Raw genomic sequence first — 17,717 nt, 5'->3', positions numbered from 1 at the left:
ACCACTTGATAAGAGCTTCTGTTAGGGTCACAGAGCTCCTGAGGTTCTCTAGATGCTCACTGCACACAAAACTTCTTCTACCACTTTCCCCATGTTTCTGCAGTGATCCTTACTCAGGGTCTGACTGCCTGACATGAAGCTTTGCCTGGCCTCATTCAGCACACACACTTCCTCTGACACTAAGATCGCTATACCCTAGCCTGCAAGGAGGCTGTGTGTGAGACCCTTGGTGGTGGTTATGGGGCCACATGAGAGTGTCAATGGGGCCTGAGTGATCACCTCTATGGATCTTCTAAAGAAGAGAGATTCTCATCTGGCTGATATGCTTCTTGTTTAGAGTAATTCTGAAGCAGATACAGGGATAAGTTAACTCATTCAATCTGCTTTTTGCACCACTGTAATGAGCTAAAGTCTTAGAATCACTTGTAGAGCAAAATAATGACAGAGAACATTCTTCTTTTCATAAGAATCTTTGTGGACCACACAGTTAAACAAATTCACTGCCATTGAAATAAACAAAATCCGAGTGTGCTGATAAATGGTTTTATTTCAACCCAAAATAAGACATCTGGTTCTCACAGAGCTGCACACATCTGACAATGAGCTGCACAATAACAAAAAGCAAGGTAAGTAAATGTACCAGCTCCACAGAGGGCACAAGGCTACCTATACAGATAACACAATAAGAGCCAAAGCAGTTAAAAGGTGGTTAAGAACACCTGCTCCTCTGTAACTCGGGGTGTGGAAGAAACTGCATGGGGGTTAAAATGAGGTGGGCCTGTGTGGTTCTCCCTGCAACTCTCCCGGAAAACATCACTGGCATTCGGTGCTGTAATCAAGTTGGCAGGCGAACTGCCACCTCCCAGGTTGTGGAACTGTGGCCACTTCTAGAACTCAGGCCTGGAAAAGGCAGCAGCTACTGGTGCAGCCTTTCCAGGGGCTCTCCTGGACTCCCAGAGGGGAGCCTTTTGAAATCGGGCATCTCCTCTGAAGAAAGATGCCTTTGTACAAAGCATTGTTAGTACCTAAATGCCAATAATAAATTATGCTGACAGGCATACTGCAGAGAAGAAACAGAAACCAATTTCACACTTTCTGATCAAGACAACAAACTTGCATGTGGGTCACATGGGGGGCAGTGTGAACAGTCACGCAGCCCCTCCTGTGAGGAGCACTGGCTGTGAACATTGAAAACCTGTGCCCCTGAGCAGGTTCCCAGTGATGGCACACTGAACGGAGCAACAAGTGAGTCCCCTGAATAGGCTCGTATTTACTCGTTTCAGACATGGAGACACAAGAGCAACACAAAGTGTTCCCCTTCTCATTCTCAACTTCAGTCAACATTAACAAAGGTAATAGCCTCCATGGAAGATCAAGGCAGAAGCTGAAACAAATGACAGTCAACTCTTGGTTGTCTGCACTAATTAGGAAGAGAAAGACATGAATAACTTACAAGAACAACGGAAAACAAACTCTGAGCCTCGTTCCACCTCAGTCCCCATTAACCTCCTATTAGAGTTGCAGGCGTTGCTCTGCTTCCTCCCTGAGGCAGGCTAAGCTTTGGGTCTGGAAGCTCCTTTCCAAAGTGCTCCCTTCCTCCAGCCTCTCTTCCTAGCTGGCTCAAAACACAGCAGAGTCACAGTGGGCCAGAAAGTTCCCAGACAATGACCCACTCACCTGTGTGTGTTTGGCGCCTAGAACATCTGGTTCATTACAGATGTTCCATGAACATTGGTGTAATAGACCTGCAATTGTGCCTAACAGAAACAAGCCCCAGTAAAGCGAGGAAGGAGGTGGACGGGGCCATCTCCATGCCACCACACACCACCAGGCCACACACACAGGGCTCCAGGAACTGTCACCTGCACAGCACTCGGGGAGTGCCCCCAAGCAGGGCTATGCATCTGCCATATCACCATACCCCTTCCAGTTTCATAAATTAGTAAAAAAAAAAGCAATAAAAATATCTGAACAATCACATATTTACTAAGTGCCTGCTAGTCTGCACAGAATAGAAACACTTGTGTGCAAGACCCGGCTAATGAACTGAGGAACTGAGGCATGCAATGAAAAAGTAACTAATGAAGGAGTTAGTACACTCCAAGACTGGAGGAGAGAGGATGATGGTTGGGGGCAAGGGGCCCGATGCAGAGGGACCTGAACCTCAGATCTGCACCAGAAATCCAGTTCAGCCCAGAACAGCCCTCCCTCATGCATGGGTATCACGACTGAAATTTAAGGGTATGACAACAACAATATCCTCTCCTGCTTCTCTTCCGATGAGGCTGACAGCAGGCAGTAACAGGTCAAAAGCAGAGCAGCAGGAGAAGCAAAAAGAGCTCTGTGAGCCACAGACCAAGTAAATGCCAGGTGGCTGCACAACTGAGGCAAGGCTCAGACTGATTATGTGGAGCATGCACACCTACTGGGTGTGCGTAGCAAGAAGAGGCCTGCAAGTGTTTTCACATTTGTAAATGCTTTATTTAAACCACACACGCAGGCACCTCTAAACAACCTTTACCAACAGAACGAGGCTACAGTGGCCACAATCCCCAAAGTCTGAAACAAGTCACTCGCATGTTTGGGAGGGCGTGTGAGTTTCCCGGCAGCAGGTGTCTTTTCCTGGTCAGGTGGTGCAACAATGGTCTGGGTTCCCTGGGCTCACGTGCACTGACAGAGGGGTGAGAGGACTATAATCACAGAACTGGGATTTCAGAGAATCCAGCTAGAAATGCAAACGCAAGTGGGAGCTGTGGAAAAGTCAAACCTGGAAAATCAGGAGCCAACTCTACAGTCTGACTGCCCTGCAAAGAATAAAATGTATTCCAAGGCAGTCAAACTGTGTCCCCTCCCACAGTGCTCTCTGAAGGGTGGACTCCTGCCTAGTTGGAGTACATGCTATTTATCATTGAACACAGTACCTTGCAGAATTAGTGCTCGCTAAATGTGTGAGATGTGAATTAATGCATTAACAGATAAACAAATGACAGCTAAATGTGGGAAGAACCTTACTTTGTGACTGTCCTCCACTGAGCCAATGCCAACCCGAATGTAGATACAGCATGAGACTCACAAGCAGAGCCTCACAGATTCTTGGCCCCAAAAGCAGCAGCTGATGATTGCCACACAGACCAGAAAACCAGGAGCAACACCCAGTGCAGGACTGGCTTCTCTCTGCTGCTAGGCCAGGCTGCTCAGCACATGTCCAATTAACCACAGGGGCACCATCTGCTAAGGTCTCTTTTTCAAACTGCCCACCTCTCTCTCGACTGGCCCTGTTTCAGAAAGGCTTTCTCTCCAGCACTGACCATAATGATTACAGGGCCCTCTCCCTCTCCTTCAGTAATTCACCCTGTGGGCTCACCTCAGAAACAGGGAAAAGAAGGGCCAGTGTGCCCCAACCTATTGCTAACAAAATCCACTTCTGACCTATGGGCCAGAAGTAATCAAAGAGCTGGTTTTGATAAAATCAGACTTCAGGAGGCAGAAGTCAGAAATTGCTGACATTTCTGCTTTTCATAGTGATACACTACAAAGAGGGTGGAACAGAAGGTAAAACCTGAGTGCTGGTCTTCCCTGCCACTGGGAAATGGGAGACTTTGGGCAAGGCACTGTACTTGTCTTGCTGAGCCTCGGTTTTCTCATCTGTAAAATGAGGTGGTTAACGTCGAATGTCCCTTCCAGTTCTATTTGCAAGAACCTCCAAAACCAAAAGCATCACAGTAAGTCAACTGGCTATCAATTTACAGGTACCCTGAAATTATTACTCATGTATTATTATTACTATCTGTTACTCATGCTATGAGTAAATCTCTGTATGTGTGTAACACACAAGCAATGAAAAAACAGAGTCAAAGTCCCTGATTAGTTTTCAAATCATGACTAATTTATACTTAGTAGAGTTGTACTTCTTCAAAGCAATAAAATTATTTCATTTATTGCTCAAGGTGCCCCTTTGAGAGAGGAAGGGCAGCCCATTACTGGCATTGTAGAGAAAGCAAAGGGCAGGTAACTACTGACAGCACGAAGGGTGCTGCGCACACCCAGTGCTAGAGAGAGAAACCCTGGTGGCCGGCTTTGCCAGTGCTCTGGGAGAGCAGCGTGACATCCAAGGAAGAGCACCACCAGAGACACTTACTTCAGCTCGCTGGTTTCTGTACCCTGGGCGATGGCCATGATGATGCCGCCGTGGTCTCCCCATGCATAGTAGTGAGGCCCGGGAAGTGCCTGGGAAGGAAAAGGCAGCATGACACCACTGCTGTGGCACTCGTGCATGTGCACACTTGCACACATGTGTGCACACACACACTCTTTTGGGCACAAGCACGCCACACACACATGTATGCGTACAGGTGCATGTGCTCATGCACAGGCAAATGTGTGCACACATGTACAGGCACACGTGCACACTAGCATGGCACATGTGTGTGCACACGGCAGTAATGCGAACCACTCGAACACCCTGTCTTGGTTCCTACAGCACACTCACAGCCATAGTCGCGTCTGCTCCACATGACCCTGCAGGTGGGTGGAGCAAATTCTTGGACCCCAAATGATGCCCCAAATGCAGAAAGTGGAGCTGCGATTGAATTTAGCGGCAGACTACACAGGCAGGAGTCACCCTGGTGCTGTGCAGACAGAATGGAAATCTCTGGCTCTCACAAAGTGATTAAAAATTCACCAACGAAAATTCCAGCTCTACTCTCATGGTGTAAGCCCATTCTTCCTGCTGATTACAACTAAAAACTGTACAAAAGACCCCTACCTGAGAATGACAAAAACTAAATGACACCAGTCAGCCTGCAGAGGGATATAAAACCCAGAGAAGCTCCTGCAGAGCAGGGGTTTGCTGGTGTGGCTTTGCCCAGGCATGGAATAACAGCCCCAGCCAGACAGCCTGCACTCTACACAAACGATTTCTGCCCAAGGAACCAAGAAAAGAACCCTTAAAGGCCAAGAATAAGGATGTGATCTTAGAGGACAGGGTGCCAGAGAGGTAAATCCATATTTCTGTGTAGGAATTCACCTGAGTCTCAGCCCAATCCTAAACTACACATCTGGAACAATCCCATACCAGCAGAGCAAAAGGCTTTGTAAACTTAACTGAGATTTCAATGACCACCCACAGAATGCACAACAGAAGTTATGGTCTAACAAGCCCATCACAGGCTACAGCAGATATGCTCACCATCTCCAGGGGATCACGTCTCCTACGTTTTATTCACTGTCCTGAATACAACCCAAAACTGCTCAGTAAACAAACATATCACTAAAATGTGTCCAGCTCTCAAGGGAAAAGACAATCAACAGGTGCCAATCCCAAGATGATCCAAATGTTGAAATTAACAAAAGACTTTAAAACAGTTACCATAATTGTGTTTCATGAGGTAAAAGAAAATAGTTCTGAAATAAAAAAGATGGGGAATTCTCTCCAGATAAGAGGAAACTATTTTAAAAATAAAAGAAACAAAGAAAAATTTAACAAAAATATAATATCTGAAATAAGAAATTCACTAAAGGGCTCAACAGCCCTTTAAAACAGAAATGATAGAGGCATTCATGAGCTTGAAGATACACCCAGAGTAGTAGCAATGATCCATTCTGACAAAGATGCAGGGAAGGCAGAGCTCCAGGGCCTACGGGACAGTTGCAAAGGTCCCATGGGCAAATGGGGTCCAAGATGAATGAGAGTAAGGGCGAGGGACAGAAGCACACTGGAGGAACAGCTGACAGTCTCTCTGCAACTGAGTGAAACATAAATTTACAGATTCAAGACCAGCGTCCCCAGAAAGAATAAACACAAAGAAAAACACAATTAGAGACAACATAACAAAATTGCTGAAAACCAAAGGGCAAAATCTTGAAGCATCTATAGAAAAATGGACACATTAAATACAAGTCAGTGATGAGGGATATGACTACAGATTTAGAAAAGAATGGTGGGAAAAGGTACAGGGAGTAAGAAGCATAAATGGTAGGTACAAAATAGACAGGGGGAGGTTAAGGACAGATCAGGAAACAGAGAAACCAAAGAACTTACATACATGACCCATGGATATGAACTAAGGTGGGGGGTAATAGGGGAGGGCAGGCATGGTGCAGGGCAAAGTTGTCCCCCAAAATTGGGAGAACTATAATAGCATAATCAATAAAATATACTTTAAAAAAAGAAATAAAGAAGACCCAAATAAATAAAATTAGAAATCAAAGAGAAGTAACAACTCATACCACTGAAATACGAAAGATTCTAAGAGTATATTGAGAACTACATGCCAACAAACTAGACAAGCTTAAAGAAATGGCTAAATCCTAGAAACACACACTCGTCCAAAACTAAATCAGGAACAATTAGAAAATCTTAATAGATTACACTTGTGATATTGAAGCAGTAATAAAAAAACTCCCAACAAATAAAAGCCCTGGGCCAGATGGCTTCACAGTTGAATTTTATGAAACATTCACAGAAAACTTAATACCTATTCTTCTCAAACTATTTCAAAAACTTCAAGAGGAGGAAAGGCTCTCAAGGATCATTTTACAAGGCCAGCATTATCCTAATTTCAAAGCCAGGCACTACAAAGAAACAAAATTACAGGCTAATATCGCTGATGAACATAGATGCTAAAATTCTCAACAAAATACTGGCAAACGGGGTCCAGCAATACATTAAAAAGATCACACACCAGGACCAAGTGGGATTGATTCCTGCCACCACCTGTTCCTCTCACATCCCCCAGAATGTCCCTCTAAAGCCAACACTGCCAACATGAACCAAGAGCCCACTCACACAGTCTCAACCTTTTTTTTTTAAGATTTTTTTTTATTTATTCACTTTTAGAGAGGGTAGGGAGGGGGGGAGAGAGAGAGAGAGAGAGAGAGAGAGAGAGAGGCATCAATGTGCGGTTGCTGGGGGTTATGGCCTGCAACCCAAGCATGTACCCTGGCTGGGAATCGAACCTGCGACACTTTGGTTCACAGCCCGCGCTCAATCCACTGAGCTATGCCAGCCAGAGCCAGTCTAAACCTTTTCATGCCCTAGTCAGTTCTATGCTGTTTCCAAAAATGAAGTCCCTTGTGCAAGCACTGTTGGCAGGAGGCACAGCTGGAGACCCCGGCGCCAGCCGAGGGCACTGCTTCACGGGAGGAAAAACGCCACATCGCTTTCTATCGGAAGGAAATCACCTGCAGACATTCACATTCCCAACCACACCGACATCAGATGGTACAAACCGTGCAAACTGAAGCACCGAGGAGGGGGCACCCAATTTCAACGGAACATCCGGCTCCAAGAAAGAGGAGAGCAGCTACTGACTCTTCCCCATGGAGTCAGGACAAGGGCGCCCCAGGAATTCCAGCCTGCTCACACTTTCTGACTCCTCTGGCTTAACAACCTCCTGCATCTGAATAAGTACGTACATTCTCTAGCATACTGTACAGCCCTTGAGGTACACACACATGCACACATGCATGCACACATGTGAGTGCACACACACGAAACCAGACAGCGTGCACACATGTGCATGCGGTGTCAGAGTCCCACCCCTCAGCTGGAGATGAGGCCTGTGACAGTTCTCTGTAACTGCGAAAAGCCAGGCAGAGTGGGGCTCCATGACAGCCTCATGTGCAACGCAGTCAGACACGGAAGTGTTCACACTGCTTTCCCAATCAGAAGCACCGTGAGGACGGGAACATCAGTCAACTCTTGAGGCTCCACATCCCCCCAGACTCCAGGCCTGGCTTTCCTGGCACTGGGGGCTCCCTGCCTCTCTCAGCACCTCTGAGAACAGCCCTGCACAGTGGGGCCTGCGCACTTTCGGCGACCTTTGTCAGTCATGGGAGGCTGTGAAACACCGCTTTCTACAAGCCTGGGAATTCCCAGTTGTTCCAGGCTGAATTAGCATTTCAGGACCAGAGGACTAGCTGCACCTGAAGAACTGGTATCATCAGTGCCTAAGGATCCAAATTAATCACACAACTGTAAGGCAAAAGCAGTCTTCTTCCATGGCTCAGAGGAGATGAAGATGAAATCCCTGCACGTGACAGCCCAGCGAGCAGAGGGGTGATGTCGGCAACAAGAAAAATAGCAAATAACCAGGTTCAGGCCTGACACTACTACAACACTGTCATTTGCTGAGAGTCAGCAAATATTCACTGAACACTCACCCCATGCCAGACACCATTAGGTCCCAGGAGGAAAGGAGTGGGCAAAATGGACACTGCCTTGTTCTCGTAGAACCGATCATCTTGGAGCAGTTAGTCAAGTTTTTTTAAAGCCTGTTTTTGATTCAAAGTAGCGTATTTGGCAAAATCACAACCCACATTACAAGTTGTGAGTACACAGGGTGCAGCAGACCCCTATGTGTGTTTCCAGGTAATGCTCTTCTCATTTCGCCGTCACAGTTGGACTTCGTGATCTCCACAACAGGCCCCAGGCATCCCTGAAATGACCCGGCTCAGTCCAATCTCATACAAACAAGAACAGGGGGCCCTCACCTCTCGCCACCGGGCTCCTGCACTGCTGGAGATGTACACATTCATCTTGCTTGCTAAGTTCTTTCCCACTGAACCTGAAATGCAAGAGGAATAATTGTTTTTTACTTCAAGAACCTTGCCCAACTAGATATTCTGGGTAGAATCCAGCAACTGAGAATGTCTTAACCCTGCAGGCAGCAGTGACGGCAGCAGAAGGTGGCAGTCCCCATGCACCTGGCTGCACCTGAGCAAACGGCTTACCCTGGAAGGAAGAGCAGGCACAGCAAACTTACCTGTGGCAACAATGAGACCAGGCGCTGACTCCTTGGAGAGGATGGGCATCCTCCGGAGCTGGAGGTTGAGCAGCTGACTGAGTCGTTGGGCCAGGTGCAGGGAGCAGCCCTGGGAGAGCTACAAAACACATGTTCCAGGCACCATGAACAAGGCAGATGATGCCCACATCTCCCTCCAAACACTGAGGCCTGTGTGTGCACACCACAGTGCGAGGCAGAGGGAGGAGGCCTGGCCCGAAGGAAATCAGAGCCACCGCCTGGCTGCACCCCTGCATCTGCAGAGGGACATGATCAGCTGAATCACGTAAATGCCTCTCATTGAAGCAATGAGAAAAATACTAATAAAAAATTCCTCCTAGTACTCTCAGAGAAACAACTAAAAATCAGTGTCAACTCACACAGACAGGAAAGCTATCAATCTCTCCATAGTACCCAGAGATTCTCCCATGTGATGCCTAGATACACAACATGAGATATAAACACCAGAGTATCCACAATAAATTTTTAACAGTAGGCTGCATTTGTACAAAGTACAAAGTCTATAGATGTCCCTCATAAGATTTCAAGTTACACAAACTGACTTCCATCACTTATGTTTCAGATCTGAATTCTGCAAACAAGACCTTTGGCTATATAGTCATGCCTAATTTTCTTGGCTAGGAAATGGTTATCAAATCTATTCTGGACAGGATAATGCTGTGTGTACTTACAGTACAGCTAAAAACTGTGCCATGGTTTGCTAATACACCTGTTTTTGTAACAAAAGGATCTCTAATATATATCCATCTTGTAAGCATCACAGTTTGGCTGATAAAAACTGGAGCGAACTGAGATGGGTCTCAAACAGCTGCCAAGGTTTTCAACCTTTCTCCTTCCCTTTCACTGTCTAAAATCAGAAGTAGAAGCCAGAAGCTGAACTGCTGTGCAGCTCATAAATAAACTGATGGGCTGGTGAAATAGGAAGCTGAATTTTAACAATACCATTAGTTCCACTGAACAGAGGCCCCTCCACACGCTGGAAAGCGCCTCACCTGCATCCACACCAGACTCACACCAAGCTCTGAGAGCTAGAAGGTGCTGCTGAATAAATGAGAAGCACCTAGGGATTGGTTATATGTGCTTATATCCTGCCTCTTTCCAAAGTTAGATTTGATGTGGTCAGTTAGGACCTGGTGCCAAATCAGAAGACAAAAGAACTACACTGTAGAGCAAGAGTGTCCAAAAGAATCTGCCCACGGGCCACAGACACAGCACAGAGTAGGCCAATGTATTTAACATGGACGAACAACATTCAGTCATGCAAAAGACCAAGTAATTGTCTCACTGAGATGTTATAGTTTCTCCAAACATCAATACCACTTGTTTTTTCCTGAGTTCCTTTTGTCCACCTACTTTACATGCCCTAGATCCCCTGAGTCAAATGAAAATAGAGATGCGGTATATCCCTAAGGCCAGGGACCATAACTGTTCTTCTGAGGGAAAAGAAAGGAGTTGCCTAGGTACATGAGACTGCTTTATGGGCCCAAATAATATAGTTCAGTCTTCTTAGTTTTTCACATGAAGCCACAGAGGGAAAATTATAGAATCCTAAATAATATTCAAAGAGAAATTTTAAAAGAAACTCTACAGAAATAAATTATGGGAGACATTTTCAAATTTTCTTGGTTCACAGCACAATTGGTGTCTCAGTCATGTTGCTGTAGCACTCTCAAGCTAGAAGAACTATACCAATAACTAGATACGCCCTAATAACTTAGGACCAGTTTAAAATAACAGCATCACACATACATATTCAAAGCAAAAATAAAGTTTCATTTCATTCTTGAATACCTACAGGTACTTAACACTGGGCTGTGTGGACCTGCTGGGCCCGACGTGACTCCTTGCGCCTCCGCCAGACACCACCACAGCCAGCTCCTGCTCCGCCCACAGTTCCTCACTCATTTCCCACCACATCAGCTGCTAAACACTCAGCCTCACACACACAGGACATCATCAAGAGAAGCACGGCGTGAGCTCATGTCAATACTGTGCACTAACTTGGGATGGGAGTGTCACAGTGCTTCCATGAGAAATTTAACATGCCACGGTGCCTCCCAGAGCTCACTAGGGCACCCCAGTGTGCTTTGGCATGCAGTTTGAGAACTGTAAGTGCAGGACTGCAGATAGAACTCTGCATTAAAAACCCAAACCAAACAAAAGCACCTATACCTCACAATCTATTTTTTCTCCGTACTCTGTGAAGGCTGGAGCCTGAAGGAACTCCCAGGTGCCCCCTTTGTCAAAGGTGATGACGGATCTCATGTTCTCCTCCTTCATGGGGCCGTTGATGAGCGTGGCGATATAGACACCTTGCAGCCCCTCCACGCGGTGGAAGTCAGCAAATGGCTCATTTGCAAAATACCTACAGTGAGAGAGAATAAACAGCTGTGGAAACGAAATGGTATTTTTGGTATAATTTCATCATAAGTAACATAAAGTCTAACCACTTTAAATTACCTAATTCAGTAGCACAAAGCACATTCACAGTGTCCCAAAACCACCTTCACTCCTGTGCTCCAGAACACTTCCATTACCCCAAGAAGAGGCCCTGCACCCCGCGGGCAGTCACTCATAGTGCTCCCTGCCCACCAATGCCCTGGCATCCACTGACTAACACAGTTTCTGTCTCTACAGACTGGTCTATTCTGGATACTTCATATAAAAGAAATCACACAACATGTGACCTTTTTCATGGTTATTTTCACTTAGCATAATGTTCTCAAAGTTCACCCAGATTGTAGCGTATCAGCACTTCATTCCATTTTATGACTGAATAATCAGCTCTTTGTAAAAAAAAGGGGTAGGGGATGGTTTTTAAACTTTGAGGTCAAGATCCTTATCCGGTCAACAATTCCTCACAGGCAGTTCAGAATGATACACAAAACACAAAAGCTGATGTATTTGTGTATTTGTTCAGGTTCGAACACCTCACTTTGTTCAGGTTCAAAATAGTGAGTCTTAACAAGCAGCAAACAGTAAGCCTGACTTGCCAGACCCCAAAACAGCACCAGGGCTTACAATTTTGCCCAACCAGCAGGAACATGGCTGGGGCAAAACAGTCACTGGCTGGGCCCATACAGCAGACCATCTGACACCCGCATCAGATGGACAGCCACAGGGTCCCCACTGGGGAGCAGGGCAGATGCCCTTCCCAGAGAAGCAGCACAGAGGTGAGGGTGTCTCTGCAGCATGAGGTCACACCTGTAACAGGGAAGCAGAGAACCAGGCCCTCCAGGCCTGAACTACTGTACTACGCCAGGACACTGCGATTTTACTGGACAGTAGATCTGCACTAACACAGTGCAGTTCACACGTGGCTTTTAAAAACTGGAAGTGTGCCCTTCTTTTAGAGGGACCCAAGTCACTAGGCTTTGCACAAGATAAGTGCAGCACTGCTTTTCCCCATCATCTGCCCCAGAAATCTTGAGCAGGTGAGGGCTCTGCCCCTCAGACAGACGGCTACTCCAGAACTCAGAGACAACTAGCACCCCGAACAAAATGTGGACTTGAGACCAAATATTCTGATGTGGGGTTTCCTTAGGTCTGCTTTAGCTATTTTTTGGTCACTCCCTTCAGAATTGGCCCCAGGTCCACTGTCCTCCTGCTGCTTTGGATTCTATCACAGTAAAGTCTCTCAAAACCAGGTTTACCGGCTTATCTCACACATCTGGGAGGTCTGAGTGTCTCTCATTCTGGGGAGCTCTGTTTCTTTCCCCGGTCATACTCCTAAAGTTTTATCTCTTAGTTCCCAGCAGAGACCTGCCCTCTGTATCTTGCACACTCTACCTTCTGTTCGCAGCCCACCTATCATCTCCCCTCTGCTTGCCCTCACCACAGCATGAGCCACGCTCCCCAGTGTGCCTGGGTTGAGCCTCACCAGGCAGCTCCACAGGACCTGATGGCCACCTTCAGGGCAGCGCCAGAGCCCCCTGCGCCACTCCCCCCAGACATGCAGGGCCTTCTCAGGGTGCCCGAGATGCCCGGAGGTGCTCACATGGCCACGTTTCCTCCTCCCTCTAGACAATGTTTTCCTCAAGACTGCTATGTGGCATCCTCACCACCAGCAGCATCACTGCCTATTAAGAATTCTCTCTCCAGTTTTCCAAGTAAATTAGAACCAGTTCCGGGGCACCACACTTCCCTATTCAGTTCAAGTAATAGCTCACTTCACATAACACAAAGTCATTGGGTTTTGGTTTTTTTTTTTTTTTGGAAACTAGCCTGCCCATGTCATCCACTAAGCCATCCTTATCCCATTTCATTGTACTGAGATGGAGATGTAAATAACAACAATCACTCAGATGAGCACACCTGAACAGGTCCAGTCCTAAGATACAACCTGAAGAAAATAGGCCCTGGGTGCTATAGTTCAGTGGATTGAGTTCCAGCCTGCATGAGAACCAAAGGATTGCCGGTTCAATTCCCAGTCGGAGCCCATGCCTGGGTTGTGGGCCAGGTGCCCAGTAGGCAGCACGCGAGAGGCAACCATACATTGATGTTTCTCTCCCTCTCTTCCTCCCCCCTCCCCCTCTCTAAAAATATAAATAAAATCTTAAAAAAAAAACTGAAGAAAATGAGAAGGCTGAGCAAGATGCTGGTTTTTGAATCTTGAGGTAAACCTACTTTCAAGACACTCACTGGGCTACTGGCTCAGGCAGGTGGGCATGACCTCTGTCACCTCGGGAAGGGTCACTGGACCGGACAGTGGCCACTGGACTGAATCACCAAGAGCCAGGTCCACGGCTGCCAGCTCCTGCTCTGCCTGACCATGAGACATTCATCTGAAACCTCTGCCAAGTGTGGAAGAGGAAGAAACCTCTGGCAAGCTGTGACTCATCCACCCCACAGTCAGACACTTGCAGCTAATCAGTGAGAGTCCTGATTTTAGTTATAGAAAATGTAAGGAGAATGTCACTCACCCTAAAAAGAAAGGCAGTACTGACACGTGCCACAGGTGGATAATCTCAGAAAGGACTCTGCCAAGGGCAAGAAGCCTGACACAAGGGCATGCTATGGTGCGACTCCGTCTCTAGGAGATACCCAGAGAGGCTCTGTGCACAGACGAGAAGTCGACTGCTGGCTGCCAGAGTCTGTAAAGAGGGGGCACTGGGAGCAACCGCTTAATGGGTGAGAGGCTTCCTTTTGGGGAAATGAAACTGTTTGGAAGACAAAGCTGTTGGTTACACAACATTGTGAACATACTAAATGCACTAAGTTGTTCAATTTAGAATGATTAAGTTGAAGTTTGCAAATTTCACCTCGATGAATTTTTGTTGAAGTTATAGGAACTGGCCCAAAGGGGCTGCCACTGACCAAAACAGAACCACCTAAGTCTGAATCACGGCAGGCATGGCTTGCTCATAAGACATTATAATACATGGAGTAATCAATAACCTGTCAGCCCCCACTGGGGAAAAAGTAAGGAACGAAGATAAACTTCCAGTCAAGATGGCAGAGCAGATAAAAGTGCTCGCTTCCTCCAACAACCACAGCAAACTTAAAACGAGACTACTGAGCCACAACCCTTGGGAACCACCTGACGACTAGCTAAAGGGAGCTCCTACAAGTAAGGATCTACAGTAGAAGCCATATCAAGACTGGTAGCAGGGGAGAAGACGAGAAAAAAGCTGGTCCCACACCCATGTGTAGCAGTTAGGAATTGGGAGGGATCTCTTGGCTGCAGAGGTCCCCCCTGAGAAGCGAGGGGCCCCAGCCCCACACCAGGCTGCACCAGTGCCAAGGAGAGGAGTCTCCACATCTGGCTGTGAAAATGAGCCAGGTTCCATCCATGCAAGAGGCAGGGCATTGGAGACCCAGATGTCTTCCTAAAGGGCCTGAGCAAAGACTCCCTTGCTCAAACACACTCTCCATAATCCCCAGAGAAGGGACAGCAGCTATAAAAGCACCAGAAACATGTGCGAAGGAACTCAATTATCTGGCTTCAGAGGAAGGTCTGGCAGGAAAGCTTTCTCTAGCACCGCAGAGCTGGCACACACCACCGTGCCTGTGTGGAGCCTTCCCCACCACACAGCCCACAAAAGCAGGTGGCGCCCAACCCTGACTCTCCATCCAGCTGGCTACCACTGCTTGTACAACCCCAACCTTGGGGTTGGGGTTGTGAATTCCCTGAGACCCCACCCCACTCACTCATGCACATGCCCAGATCCGTTTAGGGATGCTGTTTAAGTAGCTGTACTACATAGGCAGCAGGCCTTTCCCAAAATCTCGGAAAGATCCAAAACCCCAACCAAATGCGCAGGGGCCCAGAGCCAGGCACCAGTGGCAGGCAGCCTTGGTTTGCAGCACTGTATCCCACAGGTGCTTCCAAACCCAGCACAGGCAGCTACCAAGAGCAGATCACTGTGTAGCTTCTCCCTTGCGGCTCCAGGCTGAGCACAGGCAGTAGATGAGCTGGGCCTGCACCAGAGTCCCTCCCAAGAGGCCTCAGACATGACACACCTGGCTGCCAGTATGAGACCACACTTCAGCACCACAGAATGAGCTCCACAAACAACACACTCGAAGACTGGACTTGACAGGCACCGGAGCACTGCTAAAGCAAATTCCATTCTGTGCAGTCAGCCCCACACACCAGCCTGCCTGATGCAGTCATGGCCAGTCCTCAGAGTCTGTCAGCCGGAGGATCAATCCAAATCACTGATGTGCCAACCATAATCAAAGCTCAGTTACAACAGAAGAACACACACAACCCACATGATTGACACTCCTGGAGCAGCTGACTCTCGGGTGGCCAGGGAGGCTGCGTCCCTGGGCCCCACAGGACACCCTCTACATGAAGCAATCCTGCCGAGATGCAGTGATATAATGGCCCTACCTACACATGCAAACAAACACAGGGAGGCAGCCAAAATGAAGAGACACAGTAACAGATCCCAATGGAAAAACAAAACAAAACTCAAAAAATAAATAAAACTAAACACAGTATAGACAAGCAATCGACTACAGAGTTCAAACACTGCATATAAGGATACTCAATTCACTTAGTGGAGGAATAGATGAATTAATTCAGTGGGAACTTACAGAAAGAGATACAAACCATTAAAAATCAGTCAAAAATACAGAATACAAAAACTGAAATGAGGAATAAATTAGACAGTATCAACAGCAGATTAAATGAAGCAAAGAATCGAGACTTCCAGCCAAGACAGAGGAATAGGTAGATAAACTTTGCCTCCTCACACGACCAAAAGAAGGACAATTACAAATACAAAAACAATAAACAACCAGAAATGCCAAGAAATCAAACTGTATGGAAGTCTGACAACCAAGTAGTTAAAGAATAAACATTCATTCAGACTGGAAGGGAGAGGTGCATACCAGCAGCAGAGGTGGAGAGGACACACAGCAAAGCAGCAGCTGGTTGAATGGGCAGATAAGCAGGGAGGAACAACTGGAGAGAAAGACAGACCATGCAACCCAGGGTTCCAGCCTGAGGAAATAAAGCCTCAAAATCTCTGCCTGTAAGAAGCTGTGGGGGTTACAGCAGTGGCAGAAAACTTCCAACCTCACAGGAGAGTTTGTTGGAGAGACCCACAGGGTCCTAGAACATACACAAACCCACCCACCTTGGAATCAGCACCACAAAGGCCCCATTTGCTTGAGGGTAACAAGGGAAGTGAGTGAAAGCAGGGTGAAAGCTGAGCAAGTGGCATTGTTCCCTTTCTGACCCCTCCCCCACACACAGCACCACAACGCAGCTAAGTGGGTTACCCTGCCCTGGTGAATACCTAAGGCTCCACTCCTTACTATATAACAGGTGCACAGACAAAGACATATGGTCCAAATGGAAAAATAGATCAAAACTCCAGACAAAGAAACTAAGCAATGATGCAATAGCCAACCTATCGGAGGCAGAGTTCAAATCAGTAGTAATCAGGATGCACACAGAAATGACTGAATATGGTCACAAAATAAAATAAGAAGTGAAAGATATACAAAGTGAAATAAAGAAAAATATACAGGGAACCAACAGGGGAAGGGAAGGAAACCAGGACTCAAATCAAAGACTTGGAACAGAAGGAAGAAATAAATATTCAACCAGAACAGAATGAAGAAACTAGAATTCAAAAAATATGAGGAGAGGCTTAGCAACTTCTGGGACAACTTTAAACATTCAAACACCCAAATCATAGGGGTGCCAGAAGGATAAGAGGAAGAGCAAGAAATGGAAAACTTTTGTGAGCAAATAATGAAGGAGAAATTCTCTAATCTGGCAAATGAAACAGACTTCTAGGGAGTCCAGAAAGCTCAGAGACAGCCTCTGTTTCAAGATATAAGGAAAGAAAACTTCCCTAACCTGATGAAGGAAATAAACATACAAGTTCAAGTAGCACAGAGTGCCCCAAACAAGATGAACCTAAGGAGGCCCACATCAACACACATCATAACTAAGGTTAAATGCCAAAGGTTAAAGACAATAAGGAGCTAATATCCAAAATATATAAAGAACTCATAAAACAACACCAAAAAAATAAACAATCCTATTAAAAGGTTGGCGGAGGACCTGAATAGACACTTCTCCAAAGAGGACACAAAGATGACCAATAGACATATGAAAAGATGCTCAACAACACTAATCATCAGAGAAATGCAAATTGAAATCACAATGAGATAGCACCTCACACCTATCAGAATGGCTATCATCAATAAATCAACAAACAAGTGCTAGTGAGGATGTGGAATCCCTGTGCATTGTTGGTGGGATTGCAAATTGGTATATTTACTATGAAACAGTATAGTGGTTTCTCAAAAAATTAAAAATAGCCCTGGCCAGGTAACTCAGTTGGTTAGAGCATCATCATGATATGCAAAAGTTGCAGGTTTGATCCCTGGTAAGGGCACCTACAAGAATCAACCAATGAATGCATCAATAGTAGGTGGAATGACAGA

At 46.5% G+C, this 17,717-nt stretch overlaps 1 protein-coding gene across 4 annotated transcripts in view; it reads right to left on the bottom strand.

The window, feature by feature from the left end:
* SORL1 (sortilin related receptor 1) overlaps positions 1-17,717 on the bottom strand; it is a 155,564-nt gene that overhangs the window by 81,283 nt on the left and 56,564 nt on the right. For all 4 annotated transcript variants that reach the window (XM_045860140.1, XM_045860143.1, XM_045860142.1 and 1 more), the window contains 4 exons: positions 10,977-11,169; positions 8,766-8,883; positions 8,494-8,567; positions 4,139-4,227 (listed from right to left, as the gene is read on the bottom strand). In XM_045860140.1, coding sequence (XP_045716096.1) covers positions 4,139-4,227; positions 8,494-8,567; positions 8,766-8,883; positions 10,977-11,169 — 474 coding nt within the window. The remainder of the gene's footprint in view (positions 1-4,138; positions 4,228-8,493; positions 8,568-8,765; positions 8,884-10,976; positions 11,170-17,717) is intronic.

Source organism: Phyllostomus hastatus, unplaced genomic scaffold, assembly GCF_019186645.2.
Source record: "Phyllostomus hastatus isolate PE091 unplaced genomic scaffold, TTU_PhHast_1.1 phas_scaffold_193, whole genome shotgun sequence".
In the NCBI taxonomy this organism is placed as follows: Eukaryota; Metazoa; Chordata; class Mammalia; order Chiroptera; family Phyllostomidae; genus Phyllostomus; species Phyllostomus hastatus.
Note: the sequence above shows the minus strand (reverse complement) of the source record. Positions and strands in the feature narration are given on the sequence as shown.